Genomic DNA, 15,470 nt, shown 5'->3' on the forward strand with positions numbered 1-15,470 from the left:
GAAAATTTCTAGTAAATCCATGCTGGACGAAAAGATTGCGAGCCAAAATGCTTAATTTCCTCAATCGACTATTGAGACCGACCGACCGCCTCTGTCCCGTCATATAGCTGACCGACTATAATAACTTTTATTTAAATTTATTTTAGAATGTGTGTACTGATTTTCAGCCTTAGTAAATGGAAATAATTACCTTCGTAGGAAAGCAACTTTGATACCCTCTCAGTAGCCCCTTTTCTACGTTTCGCTTGACCGACCGCAGTATGTTTCTCTACACACTCACAGTAATCAACTGGGAAAAATCTAGCTTTAGTAAATTCAAATAGATTTTTCAGCGCTGCCTCTTGGTCTATTAGAGAACTACTGACTCTTGACATTAATGTGGGAGTGAGACAGAGATACGCACTATCAACTATGCTGTTCAACCTAGTTTTTGAGGCAGTCATCAGAAAAACCAACGTAACCGGCCATATAAATACCAAAACAGTACAAATTACTGCATATGCAGACGATGTAGCTATCATTAGTAGGAGCAAGCCACGACTAATGGAAGCGTTCAAGGAAATTGATCCTGAAGCACGAAAAAGAAAGCTTAAAATAAACGAAACAAAAACTAAGTAAACTTCTTATGCCCCTCAGGGGCGTTGGAGGTTTTATTCATCCTCAATCCATATCTTCCATTTCTTGCGGTCCTTTGCTAACTCTCATTTGTTGATGTATTTTTCTTTGTTCCCGTCTAATTTCTATAATCTGATCGATCCATCTCTTCCTCGGCCTCCCTTTCCTTCTTTTACCATATCTTTTTGATTCCTTCACCTGCTTTGGTAGTACTCCTTGGTACATTCTGTTAATGTGTCCATACTATTTAAATTTTCTTTTTTGGATCTTGGTTATTATCGATTCCTGTTTCAGTCTTTGTCTAATATCTTCATTTTTTATTCTGTCCAATTTCGTTTTTCCTGCTATTTTTCTCAGCTGCTTCATCTCCGCTGCGTTTATTGTACTGTCGATTTTTGCATTGTTTACCCATGTCTCATTTGCATATATTAAAGTCAGTACAGATATTGCATTGTATACCTTCAGTTTTATTTCTTTATATATTTCTTGCTTTCCAAATATTGTTTTATTTAGTGCATAGTAGATCTTATTTGCTTTTTTCGCCCTGTATGAGATTTCTTGATCTAGCTTTCCATCCTCTGATATTATTACTCCCAGGTATTCAAACATCGAGACTGTTTCTATTATTTCGTTTTTGCACCTAAATATCGTTTGGATTATTTCTTCCCTTTTCTTTTGGGCTACTATCATGGTCTTCGTTTTCTTTACATTTACCTCCATTTTCAAATTTTCTATTTCTTCCACCCAGATATCGATTAATTTTTGCATTTTCTCTTTATTGCCTGCTATTATTACTAGGTCACCTGCATATAGCAATCCCTCAATTCTCAGTGGTACTAAATTTCTGTACCCTATTGTTGACTGAAATTGCCTTGACCTTCTTTTAGCGCTCTTCATTACTCTATCCATTACTAATATAAACAAAACTGGGCTGAGACTGTCCCCTTGTTTTATTTGTACTTTAGCAAGTACGTTTCTATATGTACTTTTTACCACGCTTACTATTTTTGCGGGATTTGCAGGTCTTCCATTACTGACCATATTACTTCTCTATTTATAGAATCAAAAGCAGCTTTAATATCTATTATAAACGTAATATATAAGTCTTCTCCCATTTCGTTTTTCCTTTCCATTATATTTCTCAGTATGTATATATTACCTGTTGTTCCTCTTTCCTTCCTAAAATCAGCTTGTTCTTCTTCTAGTTTTCCTTCCAGTTCTTTCCCGAGCTTCCTTTCTATTATCCCGGTGTATACTTTATATGCCACTGATAGCCCTATAGTTATCACATTCCGCTTCATCTCCTTTCTTGTGTATTGGTATCAATAAATTTTCTTCCCAGTCTTTCGGTATCTTTTCTGTTCTCCAAGCTTCCCTCATTATTTCCAGTAGTCAAAGCTTGCCTCGTTCTCCCACGTACTTCATCTTCTCCGGATCTATGTCATCTGCACCTCCCGCTTTTCCAATCTTTATTCTTGCCAATCTTTCTTCAATATCTTTGATATGAATTTCGTCTACTCGATTGTCCCTATCCTCTTCTCTTTCCTGCTGTCCTCTCTCCTCATTTTGTTGGTTGCTTGCCTCGAATTTTTCTTTATAGTGCTTATTCCATATAGTTAGTATGTCATGTATGTTTCTTTTCAATTCATTTCGCTCATTTCTAATTCCTCTTATTTGTTTACTTTTTGTTCCTTTCATGCTTCTTATTTTATTCCAAAACTGTTTATTGTTATTCCCAAAACCTTCGATCAATTCTTCACCGAATTCCTTCCAGCTCTTCTTCTTCGCATCTTTTACTAGTTCTTTCACTATATTTCTCTGTCTCCTGTATTCGTCTCTGTCTTTCTCTTCATTTGTGTTTATGTATCGCTTCCACATTTCTTTCTTCTTTTTTACTGCTTGCTTTATTTCCTTATTCCACCATCCATTTCTTTTATTATTCTTCCCATTCCACACACTTGTTTTGCAGTGTTCCATGACGTGGCTCTCAATTTTTTCCATCTCTCTTCCATATTCCATATTTCCTCATTATTTTCATGCTGTTCCAGTATTTTATCTGTCTCTGTTTGGTATAACTTCCTCACTTTCATATTTTTCATCTTATGTATTGCTATTCTTGTATATTGAGGACTCTCTATTATTTCCATTAGTTTCATGTTTATCTCTGCTGTCACTAGTCTGTGTTGGGTACCGAGTTCGGCTTCGTTCTCTGTTTTTATATTTTGTATCGTTAGGTCTGCGTCACGAGGATATACTATGTAGTCAATTATGCTTCTCGCATTTCTTTCTTCTGCTACGTATGTATATTTTTCGCTTCTCGGTTGATACCAGAAAGAATTACGTATTAACAAGTCATTTATTTGGCAGAAACTGATCATTCTTCTACCATTCCTGTTTATCGTCTCTTCATACCTTCCCAAGCAGCCTTATGCCATATTTTCATAATTTCCTATTCTTGCATTCCAGTCTCCTAGTAAAATGATGTTTTTGCTTTCCTCTTGTACCTCATCAATAAGTTTCTGTATCTCATCATAGAATAGTTCTGTTTTTTCATGCTCTGTTCCTTCTACCGGTGCATATACCTGTATTATGTGACATTCTTCTTCTTCTAACTCTATTTTTATGTATATGGTTCTTGATGATACTGGTTTGAATTTGGTTATTCTTCTATTCATTTCTTTCGTTACAACTATTCCCACGCCTTCTTTTGCCCTTTGTCCTATCTGGACTCCGGAATAGTATAGTATGTGTTGCCCTCCGATATCGACAATTCCATTTCCTACTTTTTCGTCTCGCTTATTCCTATCAACTGCAGCTCAAATCTTTCCATTTCCTCTGTTAATTCACGTTCCTTTCCTGTGACTAAGTACATCACCGACAAAAGAACACCTGACAATGAAAATAATATCGCAATAGACAAGTGTACCATTGGACGTGTGGATACCTTCACATATCTAAGCACAGAAATCAATTGGAAGAATTCTGTATGCAGCAAAATTAATAAGTAGGGTAAGGTGGGGTAATACCGGACAGCGGGGTAATACCGGACTGCGTTGTTTGTGCACGTATCGGCATATTATTGAATTTCGCGCTCATCACAGGCTGACCGTTAGACATCTGAATCTCAGTTCTCAGTTTAGTCGCTGCCACGTGCTTGCAAAGAGAGTTATCACAAAAATTACAAAATTTAGTGTGTGATTATATGAATTAACTGATTTTAAAGGTGAGTATTGACCATTTCTATTATAAGAAATTGATGAGATTACGTGCAAAGTCATAGCTTACGCAGTGTATTTTACGTATCTTTAAGTAGTTTTATTCATTACTTCCTCTAATAATTACTACCGAACATATGCATAAATATGTCGTTTAGGGGTAATGCCGGACACTGTGTCCGGCATTACCCCAGCTCCGGTTTGAACTATTTATTGTATTGGGAGATAGGTACATGCAAATACCTGCTGTTGTTTTATTATGATGGAATATTGGAAAGTGGATATAAATATAGTTAATAGGTAATAATTCATAATTACCTACATTTATAATTATTTGTCAACATTTTTTATAAATTTTTGTAGTTTTTGTTTCCCATTACAATTAAAACAAAATCTAATATAGTTTATGACATGTATGTGACATTTACATATTAATTCTTTGTAGACCTGAAGAAGATCCCATTCGTGATCAAAACATTGGCAATAAAAATAACTCAACAAACATACCTACAGTATTTATATCCAGTTTCTGCGATTCCATCATAATATTTATTATTGGATACAAAACAGTAAACACTGTTATTTTAATTTACAGATGCCGCGGAATTATAAAAGAGTCACCGAAAAAGCTTCGTGGAGAGAGGAGGAGTTGCAAGGAGCACTCCGTGCTATACAGAATGGTATGTCGTTAAGAAAAGCTGCAATAAAATTTTCAATTCCAAAATCTACGTTACACGAACGACTTAAAAATGGCACTGCCCCTTCTGGACCTTCCTTGGGCCGAAAGCCAGTTTTTTCAGTTGAAGCCGAAAATGCACTTGCTGTTCAAATTAAGAAGCTGGCAAAAGTTTTTTATGGAATAACTCCCCAGGAAGTACGAAGATGTGCTTTTGGATTTGCACAATCAAACAACATCCGAGTCCCCTTTAATCAAGAAAGAAAAATGGCTGGTAAAGACTGGGAAAGGGGCTTCATATCTCGTCACAATATTACGTTAAGGAAACCAGAAGCAACCAGCATTAACAGAATTACAGCTTTTAGTCGCAATGAAGTTACCATTTTTTTTTTAACAATTTATCCAGACTTATGGAAAAATATGCATTTTCACCCAATAAAATTTATAATTGCGATGAAACTGGGGTCACTACTGTACAACGCCCACCAAAAATATATGCAGAAAAAGGTCAGAAGCGTGTTGGATTTGTTACAAGCTGGGAAAGGGGGAAAACAACCACAGCGATGTGTGCCGTCAACGCTACAGGAACCTATATACCTCCCATGTTTATATTTGCACGCCAAAGAATGGCGTCCCATCTTCAACGAAACGGTCCCCCAGGTGCCCTTTACACATGCTCAAAAAATGGGTGGATTACAGAGGACATATTTCTTACTTGGTTACAACATTTTCAAGCATTTGTAAAAGCATCCAAAGAAGATCCAGTTCTTTTAATCATGGACAATCATAGCACTCACTGCACGTTACAAACATATAATTTTTGTAGAGATAACGGTATTGCTGTTCTGACAATCCCTCCACATTCATCACATCGCCTTCAGCCACTCGATGTGAGCTTTTACTTTCCTCTAAAGACCGCATTCAACTCTGAATGTTCCAAATATTTGACCAGCCATCCAGGGGAGAAAATCACGCCTAGTGAGATTGCTGAATTATTTAATTTAGCATTTAGTAGAGTGGCAACCCCGGAAAAGGCTATCAAGGGATTTAAAGAGACAGGTATTTTCCCCTACAACCCTGACGTATTCACAGATGAAGATTTTGCTCCTGCAGAAGCCTTTCAATCCACTGTTTCTGATGCACTTCAAGAACCTACCCAAGCAGAAAAACTACTCAAAACAAATGAGACTACCCCTGAAAAAAATAGTAGTGTGAATGAGACAGAATTAAAAAATGTTTCCTTTGCCGAGATAATTCCTCTACCATCTTGTTCTCACGAAAATGTTGTAAAGAGACAAAATAAGGCAAACAAGCAACACTCTATTGTATTTACGTCAACACCGCTAAAAGAAGAGCTAGAAAAAAAAGAAGAGAAGAAAAATAAAAAGACAACAATCAAATCAGATAAGGCTAAAAGAAATGTATTTATGACACAGGAGGGGTCTACATTAAGACAAAAATCAAAGCGAACAAAAATTGCCTTAAACTATAAAATATGTGAAGAAGGAGAAAGTGAGATAGAGGATGATGACGATGTTAGGGACAAGAACATTACCGAAGACATTTGCATTTTGTGTGGAGAATTTGGCAAGAACAGTGAACTTTGGCTAAGATGTGTGTATTGTGGTCATTGGGCACACAAGGCATGTTCTAACTCTCCAAAAGACAAAAAATTTATTTGCGACTTTTGTTTGTAAAAGGTGTCCGTCATTACCCCAACATAGAGGGTAATACCGGACAGTGACAACTTTTTTTATATGTATATTTTTAATTTTGTATTGTAATTTTAAAAAGTTTTTTTAATCAAAATTTGTAGACTAACATGTGTTCTTCATTTTTGCTTAGGTTTCAAATTTTAATGTCGTCTAATAATAAAATAAATTCTAATTATCTTTAAGTGTACGCCATTACCCCACCTTACCCTATACATATTTTCAATTGGAATTGTACATACTATGCTAATAAAACATTGATGACATCGAAATCATTACACAAAAGAACCAAGATCCACAGAACATTGATTAGACCCTTAATAACCTATTAACCTAAAAGTCTGAAAGTCCTGAAAAGACGGCTAAAGAATGTAAAATGCGAAATACATAAACTAAAGAACAAAGAAGGAGTCTTCACATCAAATAGAAAACAACTACTACACATAGTTGAAGACTTCTATCAAGAACTATACACAAGCCAAAGAGAAGACCAAAGGAATTTGGAAGCCTCTGCATCACGCAAAATTATCAACCAGGGTTCAGAGCTCATGCCAGAGATCACACTAAGCGAAATCCAGGACGCAATGAAAAAGATGAAAAACAACAAAGTGCCAGGAGAAGATGGAGTCGTAATAGAAGCTATAAAGATGGCTGGACGTGCCCTTCTCAACCGAATAAAAATTTTGTTTAACCTTTGTCTAACAGATTGTTGCATACCGGGAACATGGAACAATGCAGTAACAATTTTACTACACAAGAAAGGAGACAAGGCGCACCTAGAAACCTATAGACCAATCAGCTTATTGAACCACATCTATAAAATGTTTACCCGAATAATTACGACAAGACTAGAAAAAAAGTTAGATTTCTACCAACCCCGAGAACAAGCTGGATTCCGCTCAAAATTCGGAACAAACGATCACCTACAAATAGTAAAGACCTTAATAGAAAAGTCGATAGAATATAACAGACCACTGGTACTTATCTTCTTAGACTTTCATAAAGCCTTCGACACTGTGGAATTAGACAGCATTATAACTGCTCTGAACAATAGTAGAATAGATTACCGGTTTACAAAGTTAGTGCAAACATTATACCAAAACGTCACAATGCGTGTAAAACTACATGATACTACCAGAGAAATTCATATCAAGCGAGGTGTGAGACAGGGCGACACTCTCTCACCTAAATTATTGATAGCGGTCCTCGAATACGCCTTTAAAATGCTAAAGTGGGAAAATAAACGAATAAAAATAGATAGAGAAATGCTCAATCATCTGCGTTTTGCCGACGATATAGTACTTATTACCGAAGATCTGGGTGAAGCACAACAAATGCTACTAGAATTAGAAAACGTATCTTCAACAATAGGTCTAAAAATGAACATCAGTAAGACCAAATTTATGACAAATTTAGTTCCCAGCGAACACCTAACCATCCAAAATCAAGTGGTAAAATTAACAGAAAAGTACATATATCTCGGTCATGAAATCAGAATAGGCCAATACAATCAGACTTGCGAATTTCAACGACGAATAACACTTGCTTGATAACTTGCTAAGAGTGGCGAAGAATGGGAGATACCTATGTCCAGCAGTGGACAGAAGAGGTTGCATGATGATGATGATGATGATGATGTAATAACCTATTGTTGTGAAAACTGGGTAATGACAAAAAAGATGAATCCCAACTCGGAACATTTTTGAGAAAAAGATACCGAGAAATGTGTATGGCCCTGTGCAACAGGAAGGTGGTACATGGAGGATCATGAAAAACTACGAGGTTAATGAACTGAATGGAGCATATGATATTGTAAGATTTGTGAAAAGTCAAAGACTGTCATGGCTGGTATATGTCCAAAGACAAGAAGATGCAAAAACAGGAAAGAAAATATTGCAATAGAAGCCGATAGGAAGATGAAAAAAGGAAGGCTTAGAACGAAATGGTTGGATGACATGTTGGATCTCATATTGAATACTGAATAGATATTCTCTATATTGTTTATAAGTAAAACAAATACAAGAGATTTTAGACTTACCATCATTATCATCTGTGTTAAGTCCTTTTAAAGACGACACTATTGTTACTATCAATAAAACTATGGGTAATTTCATCATATTGAAAATTAGACAGTCACCACATACTTTTTATGGTCTTAATACATATACCTATGTATACTATAGAAAAATCAATGTGAGATTTCAATAAGATACGATAAGATAATCAAGATTTAAGCCATACTTGTAAACATAAGCGCAGTACAAAAAGATTTTAATAGTCTTATCATTATTGATATCTTAGAATTTGAAAATGTTAACATAAAATTTAAATAAGTAGATATACATTCTCAGTATTTTTTGTTTTTGAGATATAAAATCATATCTATAGTACTTCAGTAACGGATGACATATGATAACAAAAGTATTTATAAGGTTCGCTATTCAATTTTTGTATGGGAAATGACAAATCAGCATCATCATTATCATCAACATCATCATCATCATCATCATCATCATCATCATCATCATCATCATCATCATCATCATCATCATCATCATCATCATCATCATCATCATCATCATCACCATTTCCTTTGCGGTCGGCTTCTTAATTACATTTCTCCATAAGCTTCTATCTCGGGTCATACCAATATAGATTCTCTTTATAGAAATGAAAGGCAGAATTTACAAAACCGTTATCAGACCAATAATAACATACGCGGAAGAAACACGATCTGACACGGGGAGGACAAAAAGAATGCTAGACACAGCTGAGATGAAAACTCTCCAAAAATCTGTGGTAAGACACTATGGGACAGAGCTAGATATACAGATATACGACGGAGATGCAAAGTGGAGAACGTTATAAACTGGGTAAGAAACAGAAAAGTAAAATGGAACGACCACATAAGCCGAATGTCAATAAATAAGGTAGTAAGGATGGCGAGAGACGGTTATCAATAGAAAAACGATCAGTGGGAAGGCTACAAAACGATAGAACGACAACTTACTGGAAGCACATTGAAAAATAGACAGTAATGTCTACACAAACAGAAGAAGAAGAAGATATCGAGAAATGCATCTAGTAACACCTATCGGTTTTCTAGTACGTAATCAATCCACTGAATCCTTCTCTATACGCTTATTGTCTCTGATGTATCGCACTTTCAATCAGATTTTCGTCGAGCAGTTTTTCTAGGGTCTTAGGTATGAATTAGGTACGCCAGACTATTGGTTTCAGGATTTAACATTTTTCTGTCCAGTTTTGCTAGGCCTAAGCATTGAAGGTACCCCTACGAGCCTCCATGCTCCTGTTATATACCCCAATACATGTAAGGGTTTCATTTTGCTCATTTAAATATAAATAAAAATATCTTAAAGTTCTTGTTAACAAAAATGTTTGCAATCCTAATTATTACGGTGAAGGTACGTATTTTTATTTTTAAAAAGAGTTAAAACTACAGAATTTGAGAGATACTGTATGGGTGGTTGCCTATAGAATAGATATAGCTTTGATATATTATTTTATTAGCCTTCCTTTAAAAATGTTTCTTCTTAATTTCTTGAATTAAAATTCTAATACTTTTGTACAATCCACAACGAAACAATTTCGTGTAGTTAGCTGTATCCCATTAATCACAAAAAACGTTTAACGAAATAATTCTTTATGAAAGGTACCAATACTTAAAAAAACCTCAAAGGGCCACACCTATCACAGAACGTTTATGATCTACATAGATCATCATCAGTGTTGTTATAGGCAAATCACATGCTGAGCCACCAAAAATAAATGAGTAAATCCCTTAACAAAATATGTTACAGTTACATTATTATTATGAAATCCAAGTGATGGATAAAAATCCGTAAGGATATGGCGTTTGGCATCCTATGACTCCGTACAAGGCACGTAGGATGCTTGTTTGCAAGTATGTAGGTATGTCTTTAACATTAAGGACAGTGAGTAGTTGCTACTCATGATAGGCACTTAAAAACAAAAGAACCATCATTAATCTGCTCCAGCTGCTCCGATTCCCCGATCAACTGAATGTCAAACATACTCGTATCCTCTTGACAGTTAGATCAGGGCATTTAGCACTAATATCACCGAAAGGCATCAGAAAGTACATCAAAGAAACATGAAACGTAAATTACGTTTCATGGAAATAAAACACTGCTAAACAAATATACGTCCGCCCATTTACGAAACTCTCCGAAAATACAAATGTATCATGAGCATGAATCACACTCGTTTCATTGGTAGGCGGACTTTGAGATTTGTTTAGCAGTGTTTTAGTTTCATGAAACATGTTTTTCGTTGCATGTTTCATGTGTTTCGTTTCATGTTTCTTTAGTGTGCGGCTTGCCTAATAAATCGCTTTTTAAATACAGCACCTAGATACTGACAACTTTTTGCATTGTGTTCAGGATGATGGCAGGAAAAAAGTTTACTATAGAAAAATTGGTGGAAATACATTATTGCATTTTAAAGTGCGTAAAATGCATCCAAAAATGCATGAACATGTCAAAATAAGCATATTAAGGGTCAGCTTTTGTTACTCGGGGGTTTTTGGGTCGCTGAACACGACTATGCCATCAGAACAGACCCCGGAGGTGCCTAGGGTCACTGCTAAGGCACGTCATCTGAGGTTATCGGCACTACATTGATGAAAATAGATTACTTGGAGGTTTTTGGAGTCGCTGAACACGAATACGACATCAGAACCAACTTCCGGAGCACCTGGTGCCCACGATCACTGCTAATGACGTCATCTTCTGGCAAGGGCGGATCTAGGACCGATTTTCGGGAGGACCATAAACTTTTTTTGGTGGTGGATACCCGTGAGTCTGGGGGAAATTTTTTAAAAATCAGGGTTAAAATAGTGAGTTTTAAGGCACTTCTCTTCACATACTTTTGAGTGCCTTAAAAATATTTGCGTCACAAACGTCAAGCACCTTTGTTACTTAATTTGGCAATAGAAGAATGTTTGTATATCACCAATGTCCATGATAGGTGAAAACTGTTCAACTGCTTTCTTCAAAGGTTTTAATAGTTCCACTTCTTTTTATTCTTAGGAATCAGCAAAGAGTGTGGAAATAATTCCCCGTAGCCACAAACAACTCAGTGAAGTGACATGTAGTCTTGACGTTAAATCGGTATAACATTGTCTAGAAGAGGTATGTAAATTGTACGTCTGTAATATTTTTCTGGGCCACATGGATGATTGGCTATCTTAGTCTGTCTATCCAATATTAACGTCCAATTCGTCTGCCAATTCTTTAACTTCGGTAAAGATCTTACTAACATTTTCTTCGCAGTTAGATCTTCTGTCTTTCAAAGTCAACATGGTATTAGAAACAGCCTTAGTCGCCAGGTTAGCATCAAGAGATTTTGTTTATAGAAGTCGGCTTAGTGGTAATATTAATTTTAGTATGTCAGTCAGTGACATCATTGACTCTAGAAACTCAGATGTACATGCATAAAGATTCAGCAACGTTAATGCAAGTATAGCAGTCTTGAATCCTTCCATGATCTTGTTGAGATAGATGTTAGTGCTTCAGTTATATGTAAAATGCCAGATCTGAACTGGATTACGCTTTCATGGCGCTCAACCCATCCTGTATGCATAAACTTGTTAAATTTTGTGCGAGTTTAAGTTCTCTTGGTTGACATGTTAAAAAATTACTGACTTCATTGTTTCCACCGTGTTTCTGATGGACGATACATTAATAGGAGTTGAAAGGGAATTGTTTAAAATATGATTCAGGCAAGGACATATAACCAGTGGCGGATCTAGACATTTGCCTTGAGAGGGGAAATTTGTCTAAGAGGAGAAATTCCAATGAAACATCAACCAAAAGACATAAAAAGATAAACCAAACTACATAAAAGACACAAACAATAACTTACATCATTGTTTATATATGTTTTATCCCTATATAAACAATGCTTATATGTATTAAAGTTGCCTTAATTTTACTAACTAGCGTATTTATTGAATGGAATTGGTCTGTCTGTAGTTTGAGTTGCATGTCAGCTAATATATTTTTATGTGCAACAATTTTTTTTCTATAATTTTGGACCTTGTTAGGGGGGGAATTTCCCCTTTTTCCCTCCCCGTAGATCCGCCACTGCATCTAACTGAATTTATTATGACCATTTTTATTTCTGTTATTGCACCGACCATTATTTCAGAGCTCCATTACTCTACAACTGTCAGTACAGATTTCTACCTATATCTTCATATCCAAGTGCAGTTCTGTCAACAAGTTTAACGCTTTTTCCTTCAATTCTTCTCCTGTCAGGCCTTGTTCTTTCCCTCTTTCTTGATTTTCACTAATTATTTTTATATTCTCATCATAAGCGTCAATGGACTTGACAAATCTTCACGAATGTTGTTATTATCTATCAATGTATCTCAAATTTAGGGAAAGCTGTTCCACGTGGGATGTGTCAGTCCTTTCGTCAAATTTGACTGAGTGATAATTTGCACTTTGAACCTGATTCGTTGTGAACGTGGCAAACGGAATATGCGTTTGAAATTAGAAACATTTGAACTGCAAATAGTAAATATTTAATTTTATATTTTTTTTAATTCTCGAAGGGGGCAATGGCCCCCATGGCCTCCTCTCTGCATCCGGCCTTGTTTTCTAGAGTCTCGAAGGTTTTCGGCAGTAAGTGCATGAAAATAAATTACTAGGCGGTTTTTGGGGTCGCTGAATACGAATACGCCATCAGAACTGAACCCCCGAACCACCTGGTACCCAAGGTCGCTGCTAAGGCATGTAATATTCTATAGTTTGGAGGGTTTTGGGCGCCAGGTGCCACCGGGGCTCGGGTAGTATTCTTATCAAGCAGCCCCAAAAACCCCCGAGTAATCTTTTTGCATCAATTTAGTGCCAGAAACCCTCGAAATTAAAGATCATGTGCCTTAACAGTGAACCTGGGCACCAGGTGCTCCGGTGGTTGGTTCGAATGGCGTATTCGTCTTCAACAACCGCAAAAACTCACGAGTAACAAAATCTGGGCCTTAATACAGCTCTTTTGCCATGTTTATGCACTTTTGGATCCATTTTATGCACTTTAAAATGCAACTATGCATTTCTACCCTTTTTGCATCAATTTAGTGCCAAAAACCCTCGAAATTAAAGATCATTTGCCTTAACAGTGAACCTGGGCACCAGGTGCTCCGGTGGTTGGTTCTAATGGCGTATTCGTCTTCAGCAACCGCAAAAACTCACGAGTAACACAATCTGGGCCTTAATACAGCTCTTTTGCCATGTTTATGCACTTTTGGATCCATTTTATGCACTTTAAAATGCAACTATGCATTTCTACCCATTTTTATATACTTTAAAAATTTTTTTTCTTGAAATCATCCTGAATATAAGGCAAAAAGTTGCAAGAGTCTAGGTGCTGTAACTAGTGTAACTGCTTTTAACTATTTATGATGGGAAATAAGCCACAATATTATTAAAAAATGATTTTTATTAACGTTTCGTCGATTTGGGCGTCGAAACGTTAATAAAAATCATTTTTTAATAATATTGTGGCTTATTTCCCATCATAAATAGTTAAAATTGTAAAAATGCCACAAGAAAATAGCTCAGAACAACATTAGTGTAACTGCTGTATCTAAAAATCGATTGATTTTGTGCTAAATGCCCTGCCCTGGTCTAGGTCCGCAATTCCTGGAAGAAAGAAGATCTCACAGAATCGCAGAAGATGGTTTCAAAGACATTTCTCGCTAGAAAAATCTCAACAGTTACCTATACAATTTAATAACCTAATCCTAATTTTTCTTGTATTATTATATCCACTAATAACAAATTAACAATAAAAAAAAAACAAAAAAGATAAATAATTACACATTAGAAGCTAGCAGATAAATTTTAATTATATTCGTACATGTCGATAGATTTATATATCTTTAGTGATAGAAACAATGGGTTTTAGTAGCAGGCATAGGTATATTTAAACTTTATAATTAGGTTAATTATTTATTAGGCAGCTTATTTGATTATGGATGAAGTTCTCTGGAAACACAGGTACATAAAAACCATATATCTTAATGTTCTCTAGTTATAAAATGATAAGTAATCGTCGTCGTCATCATCGTAGCTATCCTCATTGCCTGGTTCACCCAAAGCGTTAACGAATTCTGAAATAAAATAATAATAATAATGAATCGGTTGTATATGTGAGCCCATTTCAACAAGGTTAAAGAAATAAATATTAGACGTAGTCACAATCAGTTTATTGCACCTTGGACGACCGGTTTCGAGCACTAAACATTCGAGCATTATCGGGTCTCTGGACAAGTTACTTTAATGATACCGATGCAAGAAATGTTCTTGGCTGAGTGAATGTAGATTTTTGAGAGTTAAGTATGCTTCTATATAACTGCATTCCTTGCATCGGCATCACTAAAGCAACCTGTCCGGAGACCTGATGATGAACAGCAAAGTTTAGTGCTCTAAACCAGTCGTCGAAGTTACAATAACTGATTATGAGTACCTAAGTCTAATATTTACTTCTTTAAACCTGTTAAAAAAATAATATTTTAAAATGAAAATGAGAAACATCTTATTTTTCAATTCGTTCATAGAAAACCATTATCCTCTTACGTACATTTCACCATCTTTAGGGACAATCGGAGGCTTTACGGTCTGCTTTCAACGAAAAGAGAAATAAGTCAGTCTGAATACAGTGAACCAAGATTCCTTGGAATTTTTACCTATACCTATGAATAGACAGGCAGTGGAATGCAATTTTAGATTTTCCCTGGTCTTCTTTTAAGTCATCGTTCATGTGCTTTGCAAGTATTAGAAAGCACAAATACATGAGTAACCAGAACTTGGTTCCAGTAGAAGTCCTTAGTTCCTCGGAACTAAAGCTTTGAACTTTTTAATAATATTTTAATTTTAATATAATCTAATTTAATATAATGATTTATACTATTACCGCATGTAAGAATATTTACGGTAAAAAAATTAGCTCAATGTTTCACTCGTCCAAATAGGGAACTTGCATAAATTTTTAAATATTAAAATAATATTAAAAAACATAAGGTAACATGATCTTAAAACGCTTGCATGCGAAAAAAACAAATATTTTTAACCCGTACGCTAATTACGGCGCTTTGAAAATGCTATAAAATTCAAATATCTTAGGAGGCTCTTGAACGTCCTTCTATTGGTCTGACGTCAGAGGCCACAGTCATCTACGTCTACGATTAGGTATTACGGGTGTATT

The 15,470-nt window shown here is 35.7% G+C and overlaps 3 protein-coding genes across 6 annotated transcripts in view; 1 reads left to right on the forward strand and 2 right to left on the reverse strand.

Moving 5' to 3' along the window:
- LOC126880008 (neprilysin-4-like) overlaps window positions 1-8,470 on the reverse strand; it is an 81,827-nt gene extending 73,357 nt beyond the window's left edge. The window contains exon 1 of the mRNA XM_050643519.1: window positions 8,257-8,470. Coding sequence (XP_050499476.1) covers window positions 8,257-8,335 — 79 coding nt within the window. The 5' untranslated portion in view covers window positions 8,336-8,470. The remainder of the gene's footprint in view (window positions 1-8,256) is intronic.
- LOC126880009 (uncharacterized) lies at window positions 3,615-6,403 on the forward strand. Its single transcript, XM_050643520.1, has 2 exons — window positions 3,615-3,838; window positions 4,426-6,403. The coding sequence occupies exon 2, from the start codon at window positions 4,917-4,919 to the stop codon at window positions 6,201-6,203; it is 1,287 nt and encodes a 428-aa protein (XP_050499477.1). The 5' UTR covers window positions 3,615-3,838; window positions 4,426-4,916; the 3' UTR covers window positions 6,204-6,403.
- Window positions 8,471-14,093: 5,623 nt separating the features above from the next.
- LOC126880010 (neo-calmodulin-like) overlaps window positions 14,094-15,470 on the reverse strand; it is a 46,460-nt gene continuing 45,083 nt past the window's right edge. For all 4 annotated transcript variants that reach the window (XM_050643524.1, XM_050643521.1, XM_050643522.1 and 1 more), the window contains one exon: window positions 14,094-14,376. In XM_050643524.1, coding sequence (XP_050499481.1) covers window positions 14,294-14,376 — 83 coding nt within the window. In that variant the 3' untranslated portion in view covers window positions 14,094-14,293. The remainder of the gene's footprint in view (window positions 14,377-15,470) is intronic.

Source organism: Diabrotica virgifera, chromosome 2, assembly GCF_917563875.1.
Source record: "Diabrotica virgifera virgifera chromosome 2, PGI_DIABVI_V3a".
In the NCBI taxonomy this organism is placed as follows: domain Eukaryota; kingdom Metazoa; phylum Arthropoda; class Insecta; order Coleoptera; family Chrysomelidae; genus Diabrotica; species Diabrotica virgifera.

What these genes read in the sequence shown, in the direction of transcription:
- LOC126880009 (XM_050643520.1), top strand. Translation starts at nt 4,917, where the DNA reads ATGGAAAAATATGCATTTTCACCCAATAAAATTTATAATTGCGATGAA.